General features: G+C 44.6%; 2 protein-coding genes and 1 long non-coding RNA gene across 4 annotated transcripts in view; 1 reads left to right on the plus strand and 2 right to left on the minus strand.

The window, feature by feature from the left end:
- LOC134203475 (ADP-ribose glycohydrolase OARD1-like) overlaps nucleotides 1-27,614 on the plus strand; it is a 32,739-nt gene that overhangs the window by 266 nt on the left and 4,859 nt on the right. Inside the window, exon 1 of one of the 2 annotated variants that reach the window (XM_062678348.1) lies at nucleotides 27,067-27,185. The exons of the other annotated variant lie outside the window; for it this stretch is intronic. Within the exon in view, the coding sequence (XP_062534332.1) occupies nucleotides 27,180-27,185 (6 nt within the window). The 5' untranslated portion in view covers nucleotides 27,067-27,179. Of the gene's footprint in view, nucleotides 1-27,066; nucleotides 27,186-27,614 lie in introns of those variants that run through there. 2 annotated transcript variants of the gene reach the window in all.
- LOC134203474 (uncharacterized oxidoreductase YjmC-like) lies at nucleotides 29-27,614 on the minus strand. Its single transcript, XM_062678346.1, has 6 exons — nucleotides 27,232-27,614; nucleotides 16,548-16,884; nucleotides 1,559-1,981; nucleotides 1,276-1,490; nucleotides 361-717; nucleotides 29-292 (listed from the first exon to the last, which is right to left on the minus strand). The coding sequence occupies exons 2-6, from the start codon at nucleotides 16,822-16,824 to the stop codon at nucleotides 131-133; spliced, it is 1,434 nt and encodes a 477-aa protein (XP_062534330.1). The 5' UTR covers nucleotides 16,825-16,884; nucleotides 27,232-27,614; the 3' UTR covers nucleotides 29-130.
- Nucleotides 25,000-26,357, minus strand: LOC134203476 (uncharacterized). The gene is made up of 2 exons (XR_009977614.1): nucleotides 25,562-26,357; nucleotides 25,000-25,297 (listed from the first exon to the last, which is right to left on the minus strand). It is a non-coding gene; the product is annotated as an uncharacterized LOC134203476 (long non-coding RNA).

Consider the following 27,614-nt stretch of genomic DNA (forward strand, 5'->3'; position numbering starts at 1 on the left):
ATTCACTAGTGTAAATTAAAGACATTAATAATGATAATACTTTAATTAAAACAACGCCCTTACGTGTTACGTAAAATGTATATAAAATAACCATTTAAATGCCAAACAATAGTATTGTCCATTTTAATTGTTAAACCACAAAGGAAATCGGTTTAATGCCCAACCGCTCCGACAGCTGGTTACAAGTCTTGATTTGGTTTTCATGATATGCTAGGCCTCCTTCGGTTTCCACTTTCGTCATGTGATTTCGCTCCGGGTCACCGGGTACCAGGACCGGTTTCGTCTCATCGGTCTGTGATTGCAATGAAAATTAATTACGTTAATAATTTGCGTTTTGTGTTGCTCGATAAATCGACTAACCCGCGGCATGTTCCTCAGAATACTGTTCAAATCAGACGCCCTTCCCTCGAAGCCGGGCGCGAACACACCCGGGTTGATGGCCACGAAGCACTGACCCAGATCGGCTTCCGAATCGGCACCGGCGTGAGTCCATTTTCGCACCTTGGTGGAGTAGTTGGAGCCGGCCATGATGCCGCAGAATATTTCCACCATCGCAGCCAGACCGTATCCCTTGTAGCCGGAGGTGAGTTCAGTTCCGCCCAGGGGCATCAGACAGCCGGTTTCGAAGGCCAAATTGGCATCCGTGGTGGGGTGGCCCGTGGGGTCCTGGGCCCAGCCGTGAGGAATAGGCTCACCCTTGCGTCGTTGGATTTCGATCTGTTGGTGTAGAATTTTTAAGAGGAGAGGAAGGGAAAAATTAGATCTTTGGTAAGGTAGGAATCACTACAATACAAAAAACTGTTTTTGTTTAGTACATGAACCTCAGGGGCCTTCCTTAGCCGTGCGGAAGTGCAGCTACAATGCAAGACAATCAAGACAATGGTCAAAGTGGCTAGGCTCGATTCCTGGATTAGAAAATTTTCGGGTTATTTTTACCGACTTCCTTGGGCATCAACGTATTATTGCGTTAGCTAATGCAAAAATGGTAACGGTAACTTAAAATCTTCGCCGTTATCAACTGTGAAAGCGTTTAATGAACACTACGAGCTGCGAGGCGTCAATATCCCAGTGGAGATGTAATGCCAATAAGAAAAAGATAAAAATGATGTACATCTCTTATTGAATTGCTAATAAGAGAGTGCGACTTTCGGACCAACTAGCACCCACCACCCCCCTCCCCTTGTCATTTATATTCGCCAACTTAATTATGATGTACCGCCGCCATGTATGGCGTGTACTCATGACACCATCGATTGCTAGAGATCGCATGCTTACCTTTCCAACCGCTACCGCTGTGGTGGCCATATCTAGCACAAAACCGTCACCGTTCTCGGCTGGCGCGCCAACTGAAATGGGATTTGTACCGAGGGCGGCCTGTTTGCTTCTGGTCGGACTCGCTAGTGGAGACGTATTTGTCATGGATATTCCGACACAGCCGGCGTTCATGGCTCGCATGGTGTACCATCCCGCAATGCCGTAATGGTTTGAACCTTAAATCCATAAATCATGTGTTAGTCATAACGCAATATCTCATAATGGCAGTGCCCTTGATACTCACGTTTCGCACAAACCCACCCGATACCAACTTCCTTCGCCTTCTTGATGGCCAAATCCATGCAGAAGTTTCCGACGACCGCACCGAGACCGTTGTTTCCATCGACCCATGCTGCCGCGGGAGTTTCGTTCAAAATCGTCGGCTCCACCGCTCCGTTGCAGGCGTTCTTGTGCAGATCGTTGATGTACATCTCCAGGCGGTTCATGCCGTGGCTAAAGTGCCCCCGGTAGTCGGCCTCCACCAGCAGGTCGGCCATCTGCTTTGCGTGCGATTCCGGCGTCTTGGACTTGAGAAAACAGTCCACCATAAAGCGGCGGGATTCTTCGAGGGCAACGAGGCGCGGTTTCACTGCTGCGGCCATGATGTTTCGCTGCGAATGAGTGCGTGCTGATGCTGCTGGTGCCAGCAAAGATTTGCCAAGTGAGACTGATGAAGAAAAGAAGTTTTAGAAGTCTTTTTCTACAAGCTGTTGTGAAGAGAGTGGACCAACGATGGGCCAAACTAAGCCAATACGATAACGGAACTCGCTTTTCTCCACTTTATTTGTGAAATAAATTTTGCTGAATGAGGCACAGCAAATACCAAAATTGGATTATTTAGCAACTAAAGAGTTCTACTGATAAAAGCTATCGCTAATGGTGGTCGCGGGTTGCATCACTGTTGATGGCGTTTACGGTCTTATCTGTACTGAAAGACAACGGGATATCAGGGAATAAATGTTCAAGACCAAAAAAGTCAAATTCATCAAGGACTTACTTCGATGGCACAATCAGTTGAATAAAATTAGATAATTATGTTGATAAATCTGCACTAACATGGCTTTTCAAAGAAGTATATCAGTGAGGTCGTCTTTAGTGTCTCGGTGTCTCGTACTTGAATCGACTTTACCTTAAATTTAGAAGTGTTTGCCGTTTTCCACTCTTGTGTTTTTCCCTGTGCCATGCGATTAATATAAATCGGTAAACATTTTCGTGGTGCTGAACATAGGTATTTGAATATTTTGAGATTCAATCGAGCTGCTCTTGCACTTATGACCTCAGCAACAGAGGAGCCGAATGAAGAAAAGAACGCCATCTGTGGCCGAGTAAAATAGTAGATTCATAAACATTTCAAAAAGTTGAAGTATGTTTTGCCTTTTTGTACAACAAAGTTGTACCGAAAGGCTATATGATCACTTCAAAAACGAAATTTGCTAGGAGGCCCGGAGACCCACAGTGTTATATACCAATCGACTCAGCTCGATGAACTGAGGTGATGTCTGTATGTGTGTATGTAAGTACGCTGGAGTCGGTTTTTACGTGGGGGATACGTTTCGCGTAAATCAAAACCGCGTAAAAAACGACTTCATTGTAAACCTATTTTCGCGGTTTTCACAGCTTTTTGAAAAAAAAACGAGTAAAAAAACTTTTGAAAAAAAAAAACGCATAAATCCCGAAAACCGCATAAAAAAACGACTTTCAATCAAAAATCGTTTTACGCGATTTTTACGCGTTTTGTTGACCTGTTTCGAATATGATACATGCTCCTTGTGGCACGAAGAATAGAATGTGTTCACAACATAACTTTTTGGTCATCCAAGAAATTCCTGGTGTAAGGCCTTTAGATCTACATGCGTAACAAAAAATTTGTTGTTCTGTTTTAAATGTTTATTTATTTATTACCAGACTAAGGCCGGAGTGGTCTGTGCAGTGGTGGTTCTCCCAAGTCTTCTCCATACGCAGTACTTTTCTTTCAAAAACTCTCAGTGCGCGTTGGTTCTCCACAAGCATCGTCCAGGTCTCGTGTCCATTGAGAACTACCGGTCTAATAAGCGTTTTGTAGATAGTCAGTTTGCTACAGCGGCGAATTCTATTCGATCGGAGCGTTTTGCGGAGTTAAAAGTACGTATGATTCCCTGTCATAATGCCATAATGCGTCTCCGAATTTCTCTGCCGGTATCATTATCGGAGCCCAAGCAATCAAAAGTTCAGATTTTACTTAAAATTGTTCCTAACCGAACCAATTGGTTCACTCATGGTTCACATCGAGCTCCAAGCCCCTTAAGGGAACTTCAAAGTTCACTTTTGCGCTCCCACCATATACAAAATTACTTAAAATGCGAGCTAATTAAGCCAAAACATCCCACCTTATCCGTACTTCTGGTTGCTTGGGAGGTCACCAGTGAGCTTCTTTTGACAAATCGGGGGCTACTTCGGACATTTTGAAACAAGAATTTAAACTTTAATTACTACCCATTTGCCACTACCACCATTTGAGTGCCTTGTTGATATTTGGATGTCAACTTTCTGTTTCAAATTTGGTATTTTTATCGTTTAGCTTTTTTTTAGAAAATCAAAAATCCAAAGTAGCCCTCGGAGTCAAAAGAAGCCCCGCACGATGGTACATGAATTCTTCAACCACGTCGATTTCGTCACAACCAATACAAACTCGTGATGGGTGGCTTACGTTGTCCTCTTTTGAGCCTCTTCCAATCATTTACTTCGTATTCTACGTATTGATGACCAGTCTGATGTGAGCTTCCTCCATCCTCTCAAAGTTACGTGTCGTCGGTGAAACCAAATAGCTGGACGGACTTCGTGAAAATCGTACCACTCGTGTCAATCACTGCCCTTCGTATTACTCCCTCCAAAGCGATGTTGAATAGCAGACACGAAAGACCATCACCTTGCCGTAACCCTCTGCGCGTTTCGAAGGCACTCGAGAATGCCCCTGAAACTCGAATTACGCACATCACCCGATCCATCGTCGCCTTGATCAACCGTGTCAGTTTATTCGGAGATCTGTGTTCGTGCATTAGCTTCCATAGCTGGTCCCGATCGATTGTATCATATGCGGCTTTGATGTCGATGAATAAATGATGCGTGGGCTCGTTGTTTTCGCGGCATTTCTGCAGTACTTGCAAATGGCGAACACCTGGTCCATGGTGGAGCGTTCGCCCATAAAACCCGCCTGGTACTGCACCACGAACTTCTTTGCAATTGGTGCTAGTCGACAGCATAAAATTTGAGAGAGTACCTTGTAGGCGGCGTTCAGCAATGTGATTGCGCGGTAGTTACTACAATCCAGCTTGTCGCTCTTTTTGAAGATGGGACACACGACACCTTCCATCCACTCCTGCGACAAAACTTCCTCCTCCCAAATCTTGGTAATGACCCAGTGCAGCGCTTTAGCCAGTGCCTCACCACCGTGTTTAAATAGCTCTCCTGGTAGTTGGTCAACCCCAGGGGCTTTGTTGTTCCTCAGCCGGCCAATCTCCTCCTGGATTTCCTGGAGATCCGGAGCCGGTAAAATTATGTCCTGCGCGCGTTCTTCCAGGTCCATCACCATAGCGCCATCATCGTCTGCCACATCGCCATTCAGGTGTTCTTCGTAGTGCTGCCGCCACCTTTGGATCACCTCACGCTCGTTCTTAAGAAGGTTCCCGTTTATGTCCTTACACATATCAGGCTGTGGCACGTGGCCCTTACGTGAACGGTTTAACTTCTCATAGAACTTTCGTGTGTTATTAGCGCGATACAGTTGCTCCGTCTCTTCACGGTCTAGATCTTCCTACTGGCGCTTTTTCCTCCGGAAAATAGAGTTTTGTCTGTTCCACGCCCGTTTATATCGTGACTCGTTCGCCCTCGTGCAGTGTTGCAGCAATCTCGCCCATGCTGCATTCTTCTCCTCAACTAACTGCTCACATTCGCCGTCATTCCAGTCGTTCCTCTGATCCGGAGCCACCGTGCCTAGTACAGCGGTTGCGGTGCTTCCAATGGCGGATCGAATATCTCTCCAGCCATCTTCAAGAGACGGTGCGCCTAGCTGCTCTTCCGTTGAGAGTGCCAGTTCAAGCTGCTGCGCGTACCCTTGGGCTAGTCTACCGTCTTGTAACCGCCCAATGTTAGCCGCGGCGTCCGACTTCGACGCGTGCTGTACACCGTCGAGAGTTTGGAACGCAGGCATACTGCAACGAGGTAGTGGTCGGATTCAATATTCGCACTGCGGTAAGTGCGGACGTTCGTGATGTCGGAGAAGAATTTACCGTCGATTAGAATGTGGTCGATTTGGTTTTCCGTTTCTTGATTAGGTGATCTCCATGTGGCCTTGTGGATATTTTTGCGGGGAAAGAAGGTGCTTCGGACTACCATTCCGCGGGAGGCTGCGAAGTTTATGCATCGTTGGCCGTTGTCATTCGATACGGTGTGCAGACTATCCGGTCCGATGACCGGTCTATACATTTCCTCCCTTCCTACCTGTGCGTTCATGTCACCGATGACGATTTTAACGTCCCGCAGTGGGCATCCATCGTATGTCTGCTCCAGCTGTGCGTAGAACGCTTCTTTCTCGTCGTCGGGTCTCCATTCGTGTGGACAGTGCACGTTGATGATGCTATAGTTGAAGAAATGGCCTTTTATCCTCAGCTTGCACATCCTTGCGTTGATTGGCTGCCACCCAATCACACGTTGGCGCATCTTACCCAGCACTATGAAGCCGGTTCTCAGCACGTTGGTGGTGCCACAGCTTTGGTAAAAGATGGCCGCTCGCTGCCCGCTTTTCCACACTTTCTGTCCTGTCCATCAATTCTCCTGCAGCTCCACGACGTCGAAGTTGCGTGGATGTAATTCATCGTAGATTATCCTGTCGCAACCTGCGAAACCTAGTGACTTGCAGTTCCATGTTTCTAGCTTCCAATCGTGATCCTTTTTTCGTCGCCTAGGTCTTTGCCGATTATATTGAGTCGTAGTATCTCTTATATTGTTCGTAATTATTGGTTTTCCAGACGGCTTATTGGGCCTGCGCAAACCTCCTGTCTCGTCGGAGGGCCGTCGTGTCAGGTCTGTTTTGTGTCCCACCTGACACCAGGACTTGGGCTTGTGCGCTTTGAGCGGCACACGGTCGCTTTGGTGGGGCCTACTTGCGGAAACATGCAGCTTTTTATAGGAATTTAACAGGGCCCACTGTCAAACTCCACCACGTCCTAGGCAAGCCCCACAACTCGCAGATGGCCTGGGGAGGGATAGTCAAGCCCTTGGACATAGTCCATGATGCCCGTAAACTTTGGAAGCATTGTCTGAATTACTCACAACAGGTTCAATTCGATGAGGATTGCTGTCCTATTGTTTGCTATTTAAAATAGAAGGAAATGTACGAGCCTCGAATTGAACCCACGACCTCCTGCTTAAAAGGCAGAAGCCACTAGACCACCGAGCTCGACCTATTTTGAGCCCAAAACACACTATAAAACACTCATTCATATATTTTAGTTTTTTTTCGCACGAGAAAGGTACCACCACCGCTAGGTGGATTAATCAGGTTTTTTTTTATAATTTGTTATATCTTTAAAAAAATGGATATATGTATTATAATATTATGAATAATATATTATAGTTGCTAAAAGCACATGTTATTAAAAAGGCGGTCAATTCTTAAGATTCTTGAATACATAACTTTATTGGTGAATTAACTGAATGCTATCGTTTATGAGATATTTTCAATTTCTTTTCCATGTTTCTACTTGTTTTCGAGTTATTTTCTTGGTGGCAGCACTGCCTTCAACAAATCCGTATGTATGTTCAGCATTTTTTCTACTATCAAAATGGCAAATTCTGATACTGAAAATAAATTGACCTTGACCTCGACCACTAATCGTCTCGAGCGAAACAGAAATTAATCCTAGTTGATTACAAATGTTCAGGGTGTGACAACGTGACGGAAAATCACGCTCTCGATCTCGACCCTACACACCGTAATCGTAAATTTTGCGGACATTCTTAAAACTGACCACTACTCTGCCTATCAAAATATATTCTCAGACCTGTTGTTGAAGGTGACTCCTGTTTTATCCGACGGTTCATTGGCTTTCGATATTTATTTTATATTTTTAAAATAAAACCTTGTCGACAGCGGCGTCGGCGTCATAATAAAAACAGCTGAAACGCGGGAGACGAGACAGCTTTTCCGTTTTGTTATTTATTTTTGCTGTTATCACTTTATAAGAAGACCAACAATGCAAATAGTACCACGGGCGCATTTATGAACCATTTGTATGCAAAGATTATCGTTGGTCAGAGGTGTTCGCAGTGTCAGTGATGACTTTGTTGACTCCAATAGTATCGTTTGTACATGGTTGGGGAATTTTGTTACCATGCTAAATGTTGTTTCTGCTTTATGTACAATTGTTATTGGAGTTAATGTGCGGAATGTGCCGAAACATTCTAATAGGTAAATGAACAATTTTGAAGCAATAAGTGCCAAAAAGTGAAGAGTTGATTCTTTCGAATCGATATGGCTTCTGAATTTTGCTTTTTTGAATATTAGATTAGGTTTCAAATTCTAGTGATTCAGTCTCAACTTCTTGTCCTGTGACCGTCTGGGTGAAATAGTTTTGTGAATAACTTTTGTGATCAACTGCTCCAGATTTGGTCCTGCTTCGTACGAGTGGGTCTTCGGAACCAATGGAAATTCTGAAGCCGCTGGTCTTCTAGATTAGTTGTTCTACGGAAATCCAGATGGTTTGGTTTAAGTTTTTAAAACCTCTGAACCTCGCATGGATATTGACCATACATCAGGTGTACCAGTGCAGGAGGACTGGGATACGGGCAGCAGGGACTTTGTCCAAGGGCGGGCGGGCTAATGCCACAGCTGCTTTTCGTCCCGTAAAACCGTGGCAAGCCTTTGGGGCACGCCATCCCAATCCAGCCGTCTGGCTTAACCAACCACACCACATAGGAGTAGGACCAGTTGCTTCCTTCCTGGCTTACGCCGATCTGGCTCTGATCACCGAGGTGTCAACCCCCGCATGGCCTCATGCATCAGCAAAGATAACCATGCGATCAAGAGGGTGACTATTCCAGCTGGGTTCGAGGGCAGCCCTAAGGGGGACCGAACAGCCATGAATAAAGCTGAACTAACAAACAAAGAAATGGAAGTGAACCCCTTCGTAATAAGCGGTTTGGAGAGATCTCCACCCAACGCATCGGGTGCGATGAGATATGGAGCTGAAGGAAACGAGTAGCATAGTAGTCGTCTTGGAGAGCAATAACGGTGCGCCAATAGTCGGCAAACGGCAGCAAAATACGGTGGAGATAGGGTCGAGTGCCGTCATTATGGTGCAACTTGTTGACATTATCGACTTCACCAATGGACGGGACAATATGTCAAGAGACCTAAAGCTGAATCTGCTGAAGCTTCGTAATTTGATTCTTATGGCAAAGCAGGAACAGTAAATGCTTACGGCTAGACTAGAAGGCTGTAGCAAAGCGGAGAAGAGCACACAGACTGCTTCATCCTCCTTCTGTAGTACCACAACCATGGCCCAGGAGGCGTTTGATTTTCCACTCAGCGATCTGTCGCTGTCGCGGCAGAAAAGAGGACAGACAAGGGAGCATGGCATTAGGCGCCATCCACAGAACACAAAAAGGCGTAGGGAGAGCGGGCCCACGAAAATTGCAAGCAAGCTCCCGCGCAAGAAGGAAGCAAGAGCGAAACAAGCCAGTCGGTCACCGGAGAAGAGAAGCCAACCCGACCAAGAAAACGGGTCCTGGCAAACGGTAGTCAGAAAATCGAAGAAGAAAGAGACAAACATGCGCCCGGCGAGAGCTAATGCGCAATGCCGAGAAACTGGTGGAACTCGGGAAAGAGGTTCGCAGCATAAGGAGGACGAGAGCGGGCGAGATGATCCTTGTCTTAAGTAAGGGCCCACAGGCGAGCGATACCTCATGTGGAGCACTAGCCCTGGAGATCTTAGGCGAGAGTGTAGGAGTGAGGGCTATACACGACGAAGTGACCCTCTACCAACCACCGATAGTCAATAAGTGCTTCCGGTGTTTCGAAGTGGGACACAAGTCGTTGGCTTGCAAAGGGCCGGGCAGGTGTAACTTATGTAGGTGGTGTAGCGAACATGGCCATACAGCGCACACGTGTGATAAAGCACCATCGTGTACGCTATGTGCGAGCAGGAAGCAGGAACACAACCACGCCATGAGTGGACCTGCGTGCTGGTTGAGTGGTTATACAAGAAAGCCGTGCAAGTAACGCAGCTCAACCTCAACCATTGTGCGGCCGCCCAGCAGTTACTGTGGTAGTCGGTAGCAGAAGCGAACACGGACGTAGCTATCCTGACCAAGGTAGCCGATAGAGCAATTCATCCAGATGGTCGATCGGCTGACATCAGACCTAGTGGGTATCAAGTTAGTAGTAATTGCAGGAGACTTCAACGCGTGGACGGCTATAGAGGCTATATGTCTGGAAGAAAACACGGAAAGTTTGAGCGGCGACGAACTGGTTGCAGTCTTGTCTCGAGCGTGTTACGCGATTATGCCGAGGAAGACACGGGCATGAGACTGCAGGCCTTAGGTATACTGGTGGAGCGATCAAATTGCAGCCCTTCGAGCAACCTGTCTCAGGGCTACAAAGGTCACGCTCGGCGGAAGTGAGGGAAGAACGTATCGAGATTTTCGAAGCGGCGAAGCTGGTCCTAAACAAGGCCATCAAAGAGTGTAAGAACTACTGCTTCGACAGACTGTGTCAGAGCGCCAAGTTGAACCCATGGAGAGTCGCGTATCGGAGAGTCGCGACGATCATCTAAGTACTATTCCCGCACAACGGCCCAACCCATTGGTCGGAAGCAGCGAGAACAGCAGCAGATGACGAAGAGGTCGCGAGGGTGACGGTGGAGGAGCTAATAACGGTGACAAAGCTCCTCGACCTGAGTAAAGTACCTGGTCCAGGCGGAATCCTGAACATAGTGTTGAAGCCAGCCATAATGACCAATCCGGACATGTTCAGATCAGCCATGTAGAGATGCCTGGACGAGCAGCCATTCCCGGTTATATGGAAAAGACAGCGTTTCGGTTCTGTTACCGAAACCGGGAAAGCCACCAGCAGACCTCTCTCAGCGTACAGATCAATTTGTCTAATAGACACGGTTGGGAAGCTACTGGAGAAGTTGATACAAAATATGCTGTCGCCGTACATAGAGAAGGCGAGTTGATTATCAATCGAGCAAGTCGACTTTCGGAAAAGACGGTCTACTCTGGGTGACAGTAAATCAGTAGTTGACACTGCAGAGGTCGCCATCGAATGCAAGCGGGGCGGTATACGTTTCTGCGCAGTAATAACACTCAACGTGCGGAATGCATTTAGCAGTGCGTGCTGGATGGAGATCGCGAACTCGTTGCTTAAACTGGGAGTACCGGTACGGCTGTACAAGATTCTGGCAAGCTACTTCCAGAATCGAGTATAGATCTACGAGACAGGCGAGGGCTTGGTTAGCAGGCAGGTGTCCCGAAGGGATCAATTCTGAATCAAATCTTTTGGCACGCAGGTACTCCTTTCAAGAGGCTCGGAAGCCTCTTTTCGAGCGGCTCGGAAGCCTCCTTTCAAGAGGCTCGGAAGCCTCCTTTCAAGAGGCTCGGAAGCCTCCTTTCAAGAGGCCTCAGCCTCCTTCCAAGAGGCTCGAAGCCTCCTTCCAAGAGGCTCGGAAGCCTCCTTCCAAGAGGCCTGGAAGCCTCCTTCAAGAGGCTCTGGAAGCCTCCTTCCAAGAGGCTCGGAAGCCTCCTTCCAAGAGGCTCAGGCCTCCTTCCAAGAGGCTCGGAAGCCTCCTTTCAAGAGGCTCAGGAAGCCTCCTTTCAAGAGGCAGGAAGCCTCCTTTCAAGAGGCTCTGGAAGCCTCCTTCAAGAGGCTCAGGCCTCCTTTCAAGAGGCCTGGAAGCCTCCTTCAAGAGGCTCAGAAGCCTCCTTTCAAGAGGCCTCAGAAGCCTCCTTTCAAGAGGCTCAGAAGCCTCCTTTCAAGAGGCTCCAGAAGCCTCCTTTCAAGAGGCCTGAAGCCTCCTTTCAAGAGGCTCAGAGCCTCCTTCAAGAGGCCTGGAAGCCTCCTTTCAAGAGGCCTGGAAGCCTCCTTTCAAGATGCTCAGAGCCTCCTTTCAAGAGGCTCTGGAAGCCTCCTTTCAAGAGGCCTGGAGCCTCCTTTCAAGAGGCTCAGGAAGCCTCCTTTCAAGAGGCTCGGAAGCCTCCTTTCAAGAGGCTCAAAGCCTCCCTTTCAAGAGGCCTGGAAGCCTCCTTTCAAGAGGCATCGGAAGCCTCTTTCAAGAGGCATCCAGCCTCCTTTCAAGAGGCATCGGAAGCCTCCTTTCAAGAGGCATCGGAGCCTCCTTTCAAGAGGCATGGAAGCCTCCTTTCAAGAGGCATCGGAAGCCTCCTTCAAGAGGCATCGGAAGCCTCCTTTCAAGAGGCATCAGAGCCTCCTTTCAAGAGGCATCGGAAGCCTCCTTTCAAGAGGCATCGGAAGCCTCCTTTCAAGAGGCATCAGCCTCCTTCAAGAGGCATCAGAAGCCTCCTTTCAAGAGGCATCAGAGCCTCCTTCAAGAGGCCTGGAAGCCTCCTTTCAAGAGGCTCAGGAAGCCTCCTTCCAAGAGGCTCAGAAGCCTCCTTCCAAGAGGCCTGGAAGCCTCCTTCCAAGAGGCTCAGGAAGCATCCTTCCAAGGGACCCAGAAGCCTCCTTCCAAGAGGCCTGGAAGCCTCCTTTCAAGAGGCCTGGAAGCCTCCTTTCAAGAGGCTCGGAAGCCTCCTTCCAAGAGGCTCGGAAGCCTCCTTCCAAGATGCTCAGAAGCCTCCTTTCAAGAGGCTCAGGAAGCCTCCTTTCAAGAGGCCCGGAAGCCTCCTTTCAAGAGGCTCAAGCCTCCCTTTCAAGAGGCTCAGGAAGCCTCCTTCCAAGAGGCTCGGAAGCCTCCTTCCAAGAGAATCGGAAGCCTCCTTTCAAGAGGCTCGGGAGCCTCCTTTTAAGAGGCTCAGAAACCTCCTTTCAAGAGGCTCGGTAGCCTCTTTTTCAAGAGGCTCGGTAGCCTCTTTTTCAAGAGGCTCGGAAGCCTCCTTTCAAGAGGCTCGGAAGCCTCCTTTCAAGAGGCCTGGAAGCCTCCTTTCAAGAGGCCTGGAAGCCTCCTTCAAGAGGCTCAGAAGCCTCCTTTCAAGAGGCTTGGAAGCCTCCTTTCAAGAGGCCCGGAAGCCTCCTTTCAAGAGGCTCGGAAGCCTCCTTTCAAGAGAGGCTCAAGCCTCCTTTCAAGAGGCCTGGAAGCCTCCTTCCAAGAGGCCTGGAAGCCTCCTTCCAAGAGGCTCAGAAGCCTCCTTCCAAGAGGCCCGGAAGCCTCCTTCCAAGAGGCCTCAGGAAGCCCTCCTTCCAAGAGGCCCGGAAGCCTCCTTCCAAGAGGCTCAAAGCCTCCTTTCAAGAGGCTCAGGAAGCCTCCTTTCAAGAGGCCTGGAAGCCTCCTTTCAAGAGGCCTGGAAGCCTCCTTTCAAGAGGCTCAAGCCTCCTTTCAAGAGGCCTGGAAGCCTCCTTTCAAGAGGCTCGGAAGCCTCCTTTCAAGAGGCTCGGAGGCACCCTTTCAAGTGGCTTGGGAGCCTCCTTTCAAGAGGCTCGGAAGCCTCCTTTCAAGAGGCTCGGAAGCCTCCTTTCAACAGGCTCGGCAGCCTCCTTCCCACAGGCCCGGAAGCCCCCTCTCCCGAGGCTCGGAAGCCTCCTTTCAAGAGGCTCGGAAGCCTCCTTTCAAGAGGCTCGGAAGCCTCCTTTCAAGAGGCTCGGAAGCCTCCTTTCAAGAGGCTCAGGAAGCCTCCCTTTCAAGAGAGCTCAGAAGCCTCCTTCAAGAGGCCTCAAGCCTCCTTTCAAGAGGCTCGAAGCCTCCTTTCAAGAGGCATCAGAAGCCTCCTTTCAAGAGGCATCGGAAGCCTCCTTTCAAGAGGCATCGGAAGCCTCCTTCAAGAGGCATCGGAAGCCTCCTTTCAAGAGGCATCGAAGCCTCCTTTCAAGAGGCATCGGAAGCCTCCTTTCAAGAGGCATCAGGCCTCCTTTCAAGAGGCATCGAAGCCTCCTTTCAAGAGGCATCAGGAAGCCTCCTTTCAAGAGGCATCAGAGCCTCCTTTCAAGAGGCATCGGAAGCCTCCTTTCAAGAGGCATAGGACGCCTCCTTTCAAGAGGCATCGGAAGCCTCCTTTCAAGAGGCATCGGAAGCCTCCTTTCAAGAGGCATCGGAAGCCCCCTTTCAAGAGGCGTCGGGAGCGTCCTTTCAAGACGCAGCGCAGCCCTCCTTTCAAGAGGCATCGGAAGCCTCCTTTCAAGAGGCATCGGAAGCCTCCTTTCAAGAGGCTTTCAAGAAGCCTCCTTTCAAGAGGCATCGGAAGCCTCCTTTCAAGAGGCATCGGAAGCCTCCTTTCAAGAGGCATCGGAAGCCTCCTTTCAAGAGGCATCGGAAGCCTCCTTTCAAGAGGCATCGGAAGCCTCCTTTCAAGAGGCATCGGAAGCCTCCTTTCAAGAGGCATCGGAAGCCTCCTTTCAAGAGGCATCGGAAGCCTCCTTTCAAGAGGCATCGGAAGCCTCCTTTCAAGAGGCTCGGAAGCCTCCTTTCAAGATTCTCGGAAACCTCATTTCAAGAGGCTCGAAAGCTTTCTTCAAAACGGAAGCCTCCTTTCAAGAGGTTCAGAAGCCTCCTTCCAAGAGAATAGAAAACTTATTTTCAAGAGGATTAGAGGCTTCCTTCTACCAAGAGTCTCGAAAATCCTCGGAAACCTCCTCTTCTTTTCAAGAGGAATCCTTTTTTCAAGAGGTTCTAGAACCTCGTTTTAAGATATTCGGAAGCTTGATATATAAACTAATTTTGTATTGGAAAGTTTCACGAAATAACTAAAATTTAAAACAACTTTTTGGATAGAAACCATGTGAATAATGTAGAACTGAACATCCCGTTAGTTCTCAGGTCCGCTTTTTATATATCTTTTTAGTTACGCTTATTTTCATTACGGCCTTAAATAAGGTGTACCTCAATGAATGCAAAAGTTCGAAATGTACCTCTCAAGAGGTAGTTGAGAACCGCTGTGGTAGAGTATAAGGTTCCTTGTAAGATCTGTAGTGGTGTGGTGCATAATATTTTTGGCAAACTTAGGGTTAGGGTTCTTTCTTTGCAGTCCATCTCCTTTGGTTAAGCAAAAAATAGAATGCGTTCACGATCATTTAAGAAATTTCTGGAGTAAATAAGGTCTTTCTGCCTACACGCGTAACCAACATGATTTTATAGGCACTTTTATCTATCACTATCACTTGTATGTAGATGGAACGAGATAAATTCGATTTTTCATTCGAGAATCGAGTTCCAATTCAAGACTCATTAAGTGTCTTTTTTATCTGGTACTAGTCGACCCGGCAGACGTTGTCCTGCATAGTAGGCGAAAATGCGCGTTTTGAACAACCCATGCAAAATGCCCATACGAATCTCAAATTTAGTTTTCCACGATGTACTCAACCTATTCGTGATTTTCGCATTAGGAAATATCATATAAACCCGTCGGAAACTACAACGAATGTTTCTGCTGAAGAAATGAAAAAAATCCATCCAGCCGTTTTCGAGTTATGCGGATACGAACACAGACCATTTCATTTTTATATATAAGAAGAAGATTACCATAATGTGGTTTCACAATACTGAATTTTCACTTACTTTGTATTTCTGATTTATAAATTCATTCAAAAATAATATGTGGTTCAGGCAGGCTATCACTGAACAATGAAATCTTTATGATTTGTTTGTCCCAATCTAAAGCAATATAAAACTTCGCGAACCTAATTCTAGGAGAGCCATTCGAACAGAAAAGTTGGAGATTGTGTGAAAAACTCTTTTGATAGAATAAACCAATTACTAAAAGGAGTAAGAAATTTCTTATACAAGAACTTTCTCATACGACATAGATAACGTCGAGGGACTATCTTGGTTCACATTCATTTCCATTTGTTTTTAATCCGAAAAAATCCTGAATTGACTGGATTTTCGCCGCAGTCGTTGTCATGAGTGTCGGAGCCTTACACTCGGGCAATGCATTATCGTTTGTACAAAACCTTTCTAGATAGTGACGTCAAATTAATAAATTATATATTCGTCTCTCATTTTGAAGATTAACATTTCAAGAAGCTTCGATATGTCTTGCAAAGGTCAAGTGTATCAAAATTTATTACACATGATTTAATTTTTGAAATCGGTGTACAAAGCCCATATATTGAGTCGTATCTTACAATAATTCTAGTGTGAAACATTTCGCACCCGTTTATTGAGCAGAATCGATCGAATTTCAACTATGAAGACTCCTCATTATACACTATCTGACCTTGGCGTAAATATTTATGTCCAGGCATGTGTGTAATAAATTTCAACTGCGAGTGATATCTTTGAACCAATTTTCACATTATCGAGCTCGTGGTTTCCACAAGTGTTCGAATCATTAGTTTCCATACATGCTTCATAAGTGTCGTTGTACTTCATGCCGTCCGTTTGTAACTCGGTAATCAGTTACAACTTGATACAGATGGAGGTAGTATTTACACATCCACTTTGGCGCAACAAAATTACTGCTACTTGCTGATTATTCTGCACTGGAACATGTATTGTATACACGTCGGGTCTGTCATCGCATCACTCAACCACCAGTTGTTTTTATCAGCACCGCTTGCATTGCCAAATCATAGGCAAACAGATGTTAACTTGGAATTTATGTATTCACAGATAGGAATCAGTTTGTTTGTCACACCAAATATTTAATTTCTGTCTGAATCGATGCTGTTTGGTACTTAGTACTACTTACTCGATATAAAAAAAAAACAAAAAAAAAAAACAGGTCCGTATTATCGATTTGAATCAATATGTGATTATGAGGTTAATTTCACTTAAACCACTAAAATTCTGGAGTTTATCAAATTTTTATAAATTTTGTAATTGTTTTTTATCTTTATTTAGGAGACTTTCAGCCCAAGGCTGGCTCGAAACTAAAAATAAAATTACACCCAGAGGAATAAATTTCAAAATTATTAAAAGATTTTTCTCACTATATTACTACTGTTATTACTATTGCTATTCCAGATTACAAAGTTTACAAAAAAAACTAGCAAAATAAAGGATTAACCGATTCAGTAAAATTGTACACTTGGTCAGTTAATACAAAAATTGAATTACGTTAAAAAACAATTAAACTCTGCTTACCTCTTCGATTGAGTATGCCAGATCCTGAATCGAATCCGCGTGCTGCTTCCTGCGTCCACCGATGTTCGCTGGTTACTGACGAGGACGGTGACATCCAACTGCCGCTGGCGGGATGGCTTTGTAGTCGTTGTTGTGCCGTCGAGGCCACTACCACCAGCCGTCGCATTAGGACGGCAGAATTCGACGATGGGGCCGGGGCCAATAATTTCGCACAAGACGATATCATTGCGGATGACGACGCAGTGGCAACCACGTGTTTACTGGCCGTTGTAAGCATCGTTGGTGGTGTTGTTCTTGTTATAAGCAGCGTTCGATGGTTCGGCTAGAGATGTTTACGCTGCACATTGGGATAAAAGAATGAAAATGAATCGAAATTAGTTGTTCTAGTTCGCATTACGGCACGATTTACATCTATCTCTGTTAATTATACATATGTGTGTATACAGGCAGATAAGACAGAAAAAAGACAGATAATTTTCATTATTTGTTTACTGCCCTGCCGTAATCTGGCAAACTGACGTAAAGGTCATTTTGCAATTTTAGTGTTAACAAGTAGTCTGTTCATGATTTCATAGTTGACGTAATAACCATTGCACTTTCGTAAGCGTTTAATTCGATTTGGGGGCAAACGTTGCATATTCCAATCATTTCAACCTGTGATCGCTTTGGTTAAAACGTAACGTACCGATGACGGATAAAGTATTCTTGTAAGTCCGTAATAGATCAAATCCGATAAAATTTTGAATATTAAAAAATGACATTTCAAAAATGCGGAAGAAATGCGCATAAAAAACAATTAAATCTTAGCGTAAAGTGATTCCGGTGTGAATGTGTGGTTTAGACTGAAAAATTTTAATTGTGTGTCTATTAAGGTGAATCGTGTTAAAATACAATTTTAAAGTAGCATCACACTTTTAGGAGCACTAATCTCCACAACTAGGCGACAAACAAGAGCAGACAATAATTTTTCTGTCGCACCATGCACGAACTTTCAACGTCATTTATGGAATAAATTTTATAAAAATTTCGTCTCAATTAATTTAAGTACTCATTGATATCTTTATCAGAACTACTTGATATTTTGCAACTTATATTAGTAAGCTCAACTTCTGAGAAAAATCGTAAAGTTTTGAACAAAAATTTGATAAAATTCTAGGGCATAGTGTATTATCTGTGACTTAGGTTAAGGCTTTCGGTGTAATGAAGTAGAAATAAGATTCCTTTCTAAACAGTCGAAATTTGTTATTTAGAAGAGATTTGGGAAAATATTCATTAGATTCATACATTAGTATTGGGGGTAAATTGGACACTTTAAGCATCGATGAAGTTTATGATTTTGTTAATAAGCCAATTATTTTGATTATACATCGGCTTCAAAGTTTGACTCATTGATTATCCATACCACAATTTAAAAATATGGCCAAGTTATATGAATGCGTAGTTTTGATCGTTGAAGAAATAATTCAAATAGCTTAATTTTTTTTCGACGGGGTAAAATGGTTTGGTAAGGGGGCAAAGTGGACAATCTTGAGATTTTAACAGAAAAGCTCAGCAAAAGGATGTTGTTGGCTCTGAAGGAGTTCCGGAGGACCGAGCATTATACATAGAGTCATAGGTGCTTTGGGGGATTCCTGTAAGTTTGTTGATTTAAATCTGTTTTTTAGCATCGTGGTGGTTTTTATTTTAACAATAACGGACTCTTGTATTTAATTTCATTTTTTATGTTATCAAATTAATGTTATGCCCCTTTATCGTTGGTAAATATCATTCAATATATTATACACACGATCTGCACAAATGATTATTGTTCATGTCGGAACACTGAGTATGGAACCATACCTTACATGTCATCCAACCATTTCCGACAAGTGAGTCTGTGAAGCAGCATCCGCACAACTCACAGAGAATGTCTTCTGGGTTACTTCCGACCGTTTGGTTTTTGCACCGTTTTCGTGTTGAATTCTTCCGACTAGCTTTCATTTATCTACTTAGTCTACTTAGTGATATCAACAGCCTTTACAGATTTACGCTTGCGCTTAAGTTCTGAGGGAAGCTCTCTCGCGGTAGAGCGCTATTTTCATATTAAAATGTCTATTACTCGGAATTAGGAAAGAATTTTGCTTATCCCAACTGACAATCTCTTTGGAATTTATCAAGGAATGTTTCTAGAAAGTTTTGTAGACCTACTATTTACCTAATTTGATACCAAATAAATTAATAAAAATCAAATGTAGAAATGAGACGAGATAAATAAATGTTGGTAAACAAGACAGGAACTTCCGGTGGAAATCCCGGAGGAACTTCCGGAGGAATTCCCGGAGGAACTTCTGGAGGAATTTCTGGAGGAACTTCCGGAGGAATTCCCGGAGGAACTTCCGGAGGAACTTCCGGAGGAATTCGGAGGAACTTCGGAGGAATTCCTGGAGGAACTTCGGAGGAATTCCCGGAGGAACTTCCGGAGGAATTCCGGAGGAACTTCCGGAGGAATTCGGAGGAACTTCCGGAGGAATTCCCGGAGGAACTTCGGAGGAATTCGGAGGAACTTCGGAGGAATTCCCGGAGGAACTTCCGGAGGAATTCCCGGAGGAACTTCCGGAGGAATTCCCGGAGGACCTTCCGGAGGAATTCGGAGGAACTTCCGGAGGAATTCCCGGAGGAACTTCCGGAGGAATTCGGAGGAACTTCCGGAGAAATTCGGAGGAACTTCGGAGAAATTCCCGGAGGAACTTCCGGAGAAATTCACGGAGGAATTCTGGGAACTTCGGAGGAATTCCTGGGGAACTTCGGAGGAATTCAGGGGAACTGCCGGAGGAAGGCCCGGATTAACTTCCGGAGGAATTTGGAGGAATTCCCGGAGGAACTTCCGGAGGAATTCCCGGAGGAACTTCCGGAGGAATTCGGAGGAACTTCCGGAGGAATTCCCGGAGGAACTTCCGGAGGAATTTGGAGGAATTCCCGGAGGAACTTCCGGAGGAATTCGGAGGAACTTCCGGAGGAATTCCCGGAGGAACTTCCGGAGGAATTCGGAGGAACTTCCGGAGGAATTCCCGGAGGAACTTCCGGAGGAATTCCGGAGGAACTTCGGAGGAATTCGGAGGAACTTCGGAGGAATTCGGAGGAACTTCCGGAGAAATTCTCGAAGGAACTTCGGGAGGAATTCCCGAAGGAACTTCCGAAGGAATTCCTGGAGGAACTTCCGAAGGAATTACTGGAGGAACTTCCGAAGGAATTCCTGGAGGAACTTCCGAAGGAATTCCTGGAGAAACTTCCGGACTTCCAAAGGAATCCCTTGAGGGACTTCCAAAGGAATCCCTTGAGGGACTTCCAAAGGAATCCCTTGAGGGACTTCCAAAGGAATCCCTTGAGGGACTTCCAAAGGAATCCCTTCAGGAACTTCCGAAGGAATTCCTGTAGGAACTTCCGAAAGTATTCCTGGAGGAACGCCTGAAGGAGTTCCCGAAGGAACTTCCGAAAGTGTTCCTGGAGAAAAGCCCAAAGGAATTCTTGGAGGAACGCCCAAAGGAATTCTTGGAGGAACTTTTGAAGGAATTCCTGGAGGAACTTTCGAAGGAATTCCTGGAGGAACTTCCAAACGTATTCCTGGAGGAACATCCGAAGGAATTCTTGGAGGAACTTCCGTAAGAATTCCTGGAGGAACTTCCGGAGGAATTCCTGCAGTGACCTCCGGAGGAATTCTTGGAGGGACTTCCAAAGGAATTCTAGGAGGGACTTCCAAAGGAATTCTAGGAGGGACTTCCAAAGGAATTCATAATGTTGCCAGACTTGACGAAATGTTTATTTTATATCATAACACATGTTCACGGTGTATCGAATAAAAGGGTTTTTACCGGTTTAAAAAAAAATATTCATCACTTGGAATGTAACAGAAGCTTACAGCCCGAAGATGGTGCAAAATGACTTGATTGCATGTAAAATAATGGTGAACGCATGGTAGTTTGTTTTTTTCTTAATGTATTGAACTGCAATCTTATGGATGGGGTGAAAAAATCGTAAAATTTGAGTGAATATAAAGGGATTTTAGATGTAAGGTCCTTCAGATGTCCGAACATCGACTCGGATCACTATCTTGTAGTTGCAAAAATTCGGGCGCGACTCTCCAACGTCATGAATTCACGAAATAATGAATGCACAATATCCAACGCTTGTCAGTTGAAGGAGTTGCTGAATAGTACCACCAGAAACTGGAAGAGCGGATAGGAGATGCCACCGAATCTGGCGACGTCAACAGATTGTGGGAAAATATGCACGAAGCTGTGACTACAACAGCGCAGGAAGTGTTAGGCACTTCACAGCGACGCCAACGAAATGGTTGGTTCGATGAGGAGCGCCAGCGAGTGATGGACGAGAAAAATGTTGCTAGGAGTCGAATGCTAGTGGCTCGTACCCGTTCCAACAGAGAGCGGTACAGTGTAGCAAGGGCAGAAGAGAAACGAATCCTCCGCAGAAAAAAAAAGCAAGAGAGTGTGATAGCTGAAGCGCAGGAGAACATGGATAGAAACGATATGCGGAGGTTTTACGCAACTGTCAATAACGCGCGGCATAAGACTGTGCCAGTGCCCGCCATGTGCAATGACCGAGAGGGGAACTTGTTGACAGACAAGACTATAGTGGCCGCCAGGTGGAAGGAGCACTTCGAAGATTTGTTGAACGGTGAAAATGAAAATGTATTAAGAAGCAGGATGGACATAGTCGGCGATGGTTAAGCTTTGAAATCACCAACGCTGGACGAGGTTAAGAAGGCTCTAAACGAGCTGAAAAACAGTAAAGCTGCTGGGAAGGACGAGATCCCGGTCGAGCTTCTCAAACACGGAAGTGAGCAGTTGCATCAATCAATCCGCCACATTATCCAGAAAATATGGGAGAATAAAGAACTGCCTGCCGGCTGGTTGGATGGCCTCGTATGCCCAATCTATAAGAAAGGGCACAGACTAGAGTGTGCCAATTACAGAGGGATCACTCTTTTGAACCCGGCGTACAAAATCTTGTCGCGTATCCTGTTTAACAGACTGAGACCGCTTAATGAGTCATTCGTCGGCGAATACCAGGCAGGTTTTCGTGAGGGCCGATCAACGACGGATCAGATGTTTAGCCTGCGAATGATCCTTGATAAATTCCGGGAGTACAACTTGAAGGCGAAACTGATTAGGCTGATACGTGCAACGTTGGATGGTTCGAAATCAAGTATTCGGATTGCAGACGAAGTGGCAACCTCGTTTGTGACCTTAGACGGATTGAAGCAGGGTGATGCACTTTCGCATTTATTGTCCAACATTGCAGTCGAAGACGCTATTAGGAGATCTGGGAGATTGGAGATCTGGAACGGCACTATCATCTCATATGGTCGCATATGCTCCTGGGCTTTGCGAACGACATCGACCTTATTGGAATCGATCGCAGAGCAGTAGTGGAGGCTTTTTTCCCACTGAAGAGGGAGAGGACAAGGATAGGCTTAACCATTAACTCTTCCAAGACAAAGTACATGGTGGCAGGTAGCGATAGAGGAAGACCTAATGGTGTTGGTGCTGAGGTAGTGCTTGATGGGGAACTTGGAACGCTTGTGACATGTGACATTGACGTTTCCCGTAAAGTGAAAAGACGTAGTGTAGTGTTAGAAAAGTAGAAAAGTTGTAGTGTTAGCCCGAGAGTGTGTAGAATAAATTGACAGCATATAATATAAATTCAAGTCATATGAATAATTTGGTAAAAAAACAAGCTGGTTTGAAAAAGTGACATACAGTGTATATGCGTAACTCCCTGAAAAGCTCGATATGCATGGCTATAAACTTTAAAGTAAGCAACGTAACGTAACGCTTACGATTCTATGGTTTGAAATTTGATAATGAAATACGGCAACAATGTATAAACATCGGACATAAGCGTACCCATCCATCACTACCGGAACATGTGTCATATACCTTTAGATATGAACAAATGCACTAAGCAACTTCGAGTATTTTTGGCGAATGTGTTAGGACACATCGTAGCGGCATCCGGCATCCGGCATCACCAACTGGTACCAGAACCTACAGGAGTAGGTTCGATCAACGTAGCAGCGATTCCCGGTGACATGATAAGGCCAGTGAGTAAGCGGGTGGCACCGCCCTCTGCTGGTCAAAAATGTCTCCGGAGGAAGCAGAGGTTCCCGACGGCTTCGATGGCGAGCAAGCGGATAGCACCGCATTTTGCTCCGCCATCGAATCGCCGTCGGAGGTAGCAGACTTAGCTCCGATAGCAAGTAGCGTGCTACATCGCTCACTGCTAATCGTAGCTTCAATGGTTCGGTCGCGACAGTATTGCTGCTGCGAATAGTGCCTTTTACGGATTACGTAACCAGCCCTAGCAGCACAGATGTTCCACATAGGTTACTGCAGCTCCTATGTGACCAGATTCAGTCACAATGAAGTTACTACAACCATTTCAGTCTGATTTGTGTTGCTTGGGAGCTTAGGTCCCGCAGCATGCAGACGGGAACGAAATTTGCTCTATACAAAACTCTGATTCTAGCAGTGGCCCTTTATGGACATGAAGCATTGACGTTAAAAGAGGCCGACCGGAGAGCTTTCGGGGTTTTCGAGCGAAAAGTGCTGCGTACAATACTCGGAGGGAAATAGAAAATGGTGTGTGGCGCAGACGCATGAATCATGAGCTGTATCAAGTATACAAAGAAGAAAATATATATATTTTTTTTTTCTTTATTATCGAGACTTTCAGCCCGAGGCTGGCTCGTCTCGAAAAAGAAAATATTGTGAATGGTATAAAATACAGCAGACGTCAGTGGGCTGGTCACTTAGTGCGAATATCGGGAGAAAGAATAGCGAAAACAACATTTAACAGAGGACCATATAGGGGCCGGCGACTTCGTGGAAGGCCACGAACATGCTGGCTGCACGCGGTGGAATCGGACCTGGGGACCCTGAACGTTCGGGGAAAATGGAGGAACATCGTCCAAGACCGACGATTATAGAGCTCTACAATACGCCAGGCATAGGAGTATCGACGCTGTAGCCAACAAGGTATCCAGGTAGGTAACATCGATACGTTGCATTTGTTTCAAAAATGGGTTGAAATGTGTTAAATTTGTGATGTTTGTCCGTGAATCATCCCAATTAAATCGAAAAGTGCAATGGTTGATACGTCAACTATTAAATCATGGGTAGTACGTACGATCCTTATGTCCTTATTATTAGCAAATTAAGAAATAAACAAGATATGTTGCACTCATACCGCATATTACTATATATGAAACTTCTGCCTTAGAATTTACGACACCGTCATTAGATTTGGAATGCGCATTATTCTCCATCGTCTTTTCTCCCTTTGTTTGCAGATGTTTTTCGATCGCACTTCCGTCAGGAAACAATAACTCGCATTAACCGTGAATCCCCGTTTTCGGAGGGGGATTTAAATACGTCTTAATTTTATTCCGGACAAAGAAACATCACAAAACATTAAGACAAGAGTAAAATCAGCGGTTTCCGAGTTGTGGTCCATTGGTGAGATTAATTTAGGGCCGATGTCCACGTAGCGGTTTTTCAAGCTGCGTTGACGCAGCGTTACTCGGCGTTGAATGAGGCTGGGAATGCACACGACAAGCGGTAATTTGCCGCAAAACTTCTACCGTCAAATCTATCTGTCACGCCAAATGTCATTCGTCTGCCAGCTGTTGGCAGTCTGTCATTTTCCATTCTCTTCCAATATGAATCGAGTTATCGATTCACATGAAGACATCAAACGTCAAATATTTAAAGTAGGGGAAAGGAGGCTTTGGCAGGTTTTGTTCTATTATTGTCCAGGGGGTTTTTGTCAACCGAATTTTATGACATTTTCCCACAATATACTTTTTATATGCAAAAGAATGTTTAGGCCAAATTTGAGCATAATCAATCATAAAAAAACCCTGACAATAATATAACAAAACCTATAAAAGTTTGATTTTGATTTGTATGAAACTCATTGCCCCCGAACAAGAATCGATGGGTAATGCTATTAAAAACATGTCATGAGTTTTACATACCTATATGATGGCAGACTTGAGACAGTAACTCAGTATTATCCCAAAATAAAAGTTCCATTGATGCTATTTAGTAGAGAGTAGAAAAATCAATTCACTGTCGATTTAAAAGTCTCCCATTACTTCTAAAATGAAAAGTTTGAACTTTCGAAATTAATTGTAGATCTGTGAAATTTAAATCGTGCAACACAATCCGATTGTTTAAAAACACGTTCTCAATACAGACAGAGAGGCAGAAATTTGGTATTGATTTGCATAATCCCAATATATTTTTTACAATCATAATAAATAAATATTGTTACAATGTCATAATGTTCTTTATTTCCAACATAAATTTATTACTTCATAAGGGGAGATTAATCTTGAAAAATAGTGGATCCAAACATTTAATTGTCTTGTCTTGTGATATACGGGGTACGATTTTTCATAAGTTTCATTTATTTATTTATTTATTTATTTACGAATCATTTTATTCCCTAATAAAAAAGTCATTAAACATTTTGGTCTGATACTGCAGCCGCTCTTACATATTTGGTACTCTAAATAAATTTTCACTCCACTGCAACACGGACCGATCGCAGTACCGTTGCCCACAACACTAGAAGAGTCGCACTGATCAAGGGGTCTTACTGTGGCTCGCCACCATCTCATCATCTGGTCTCGTTTCTTTTTAAAATTGCAATCCACATGGTTTGACGACATGCTTCCGTTGACATTCCTAAAAACATGTACATCTATCAGCAATAGAAAAGCTAAGATATTGTGTAATTTATACCGCTTTTTATACCGAAGTTGGATTTATCTCCAGATACAGGCAACTTTCCCAACTTCGGAAGTAGTGCGCTGGATTCCCCTAAAGATGCGCTAAACAACGCATCAATTAGTTTGACAAATAAAACTTCGGAAGAAAGTTCGGTTCGGAAGTCCCGACTTCCGAATTCTAACTTGGTGCTACGCCGACAATATACGGTATCAAACTTACATTTTATAACTTTTCCCATGGCGGAACTGCTATCGCCTTCTTTGGTGTATACAGAGTTCCGCGAAATGCGCTTTTTTGGTTGAATTTTGCCTGCTCCATCATTCAGTCCAAATTTGTCTCATCGCCATTTGTTCGGAAATTAATTTATTTTGATAAAGTTAGTACAATACAATACAATCAACGTCACTACACTATCGCGCACATATTTCCGTTGACTTTAACTCTATTCGCCACCCTGGGATGTTTGCTTGTCAGTTCTTTCCAGAGGTGTTTTGATCACGACTGGTATTAACATAGGAACGGAAGAAACACTTGCTGCTCCGAACTATCACTAGCACTATTTTAAAGAAGTTAGATTTGAAACTTTTGTTATTTGCAAACTAATTTGCGAAACCAAAATGAACTGATTTGCGAAGTATTTTTGTTTGTTTTGATTTCGCTCTGACAGATTCCTTCTGCAGATTTTCCCATTAGAAATCTTGTTGGAAAGAAAAAGAATAGAGAAATGTCAAAAAAATACTCGCGTGCACGCTGCGTTCCTGTGGGGAATTGCGGTGACTGTGCGGTAGCTCTCGCCGCAAATAAGACGCGTGTCGACGCCGCGTTAACGCAAGTGCGTGTGCATGATTCTATTTGATGTTGGGTACTTCGTACCGCAATTGCGTTGACGCCGCGTGCACGCAAGTTCAAAACCGCTACGTGGACATCGGCCCTTATTGGCATATTGCTGTATCTTCAATTCATTGACTCTGATCTTAAGTTGCGTTGTAAGTTATTTGAATTGTTATTTGTTCACACCAACCAGTAAAATAAGGGAATAATGGGAATAATGAAGAACCACTGAACAAACTGTGTGATGTTGTGTTTGCGATGAAGCGAACGGGTTTTGCTGTGTGCTGATTTTCGGAAGGGATACACATTGCGAGAAATGAAGATTTGGAAGAAAGTCGATTTTTTGTATGTAAACTGCCTTGAAGACGCGTAGCACATACGCGTAAGTTTGTTCTGCAATTTTTGTCAAAACTGCGCTGTCTTTAGCACAACAAATACATCAATCTCTTATTTACTCGATGTTCTATAATAGCTATAATAGCTCCATTGAATTTGAAAAAAAAAAACATCTAACTCGATATCTTTTCTTACTCAATTGGAATGATAAATTTCGAAAATTAAATTAAGAAATTTCACTGAATAACAACAGTTCATATGCCCTTGTGGTACGCTATCTGGTTTATTTTTCTATTAATTTCGTTATTTTCATTATTTCATTCGACTAGTAAGATCTTAATAAATAAAACAAACATCATTCATGCACTGATATATCAATTGCATTATGTGGCTATTTGATTCATTCACCTATGGAACATAGATTTTATATTCTGAACACTACTCTTTTTCTTCATTCTTCCGTTCGAATGTAATTGTAGGTACGTGGAATCAAGTATACATCCTATTGCCTCACAATAGAAAGAAAGCTATCCATAGTTCTTCAGTAAGTGATAACAAATCTGCAAAGCACCAACTATATAGTCCCAATCATCACATGTAACTATTTCAATCTAGTTACGTAATTTATCACTCAATCAATTCGTGTTGGTTCTGCAACATTTTTGATGGAATGCAGGTATGTAGGTAAAGCATAATTCAGCATAATTAAAATATTCACTTACACGCACTGCACGATCACGATGGTCGACGGCGGTCGCTACTTTAGGGCTTGCCCCTGCTTGCTTTTTGGATTCGCTAAATTGATGCACAACGGCGGTGACACGATAACTCTAGAGGTGACCCGGCTACCTCGAAGAAGAACCTACACTGGGCACCAGCAGTAAGAAACGCAACCACCACCCAACTGTGCGTCGTTGCTATGGATATGAAAAATAGAAAGCCACACACGCGGTATGGATTTTGAGCAATCCTAAAAATAAAACTTTATTCGCCTTAGGTAGGTAGATCAGTGTCAAGTGGGTGGTGCGTCCACTACGCGAACTAAGTTACACTGAACTGTGCGAAGTGTTCCTACACGGAAAAGGACCCCGTCCTGCTTGACTGC

This window comes from Armigeres subalbatus, unplaced genomic scaffold (assembly GCF_024139115.2).
Source record: "Armigeres subalbatus isolate Guangzhou_Male unplaced genomic scaffold, GZ_Asu_2 Contig1871, whole genome shotgun sequence".
In the NCBI taxonomy this organism is placed as follows: Eukaryota; Metazoa; Arthropoda; class Insecta; order Diptera; family Culicidae; genus Armigeres; species Armigeres subalbatus.